We start from the raw sequence: 219 nt of genomic DNA, 5'->3' as shown, positions 1-219 counted from the left end.
GAGAAGACCACCCGCGTGCGGACGGTGCTGAACGAGAAGCAGCTACACACGCTGCGGACCTGCTATGCCGCCAACCCGCGCCCCGACGCCCTGATGAAGGAGCAGCTTGTGGAAATGACGGGGCTCAGTCCCCGCGTCATCCGCGTCTGGTTCCAGAACAAGCGCTGCAAGGACAAGAAAAAATCCATCCTCATGAAGCAGCTCCAGCAGCAGCAGAAC

The 219-nt window shown here is 60.7% G+C and overlaps 1 protein-coding gene across 1 annotated transcript in view; it reads left to right on the top strand.

Annotated features, from left to right (window-relative positions):
* ISL2 (ISL LIM homeobox 2) overlaps window positions 1-219 on the top strand; it is a gene marked incomplete at its 5' end in the record, with an annotated part of 4,011 nt that overhangs the window by 2,586 nt on the left and 1,206 nt on the right. Inside the window, one exon of the mRNA XM_017745153.1 lies at window positions 7-216. Within this exon, the coding sequence (XP_017600642.1) occupies window positions 7-216 (210 nt within the window). The remainder of the gene's footprint in view (window positions 1-6; window positions 217-219) is intronic.

Source organism: Corvus brachyrhynchos, unplaced genomic scaffold (genome assembly GCF_000691975.1).
Source record: "Corvus brachyrhynchos isolate BGI_N302 unplaced genomic scaffold, ASM69197v1 scaffold309, whole genome shotgun sequence".
Taxonomy (NCBI): Eukaryota; Metazoa; Chordata; class Aves; order Passeriformes; family Corvidae; genus Corvus; species Corvus brachyrhynchos.
This window is presented reverse-complemented; position numbering and strand designations above follow the sequence as displayed.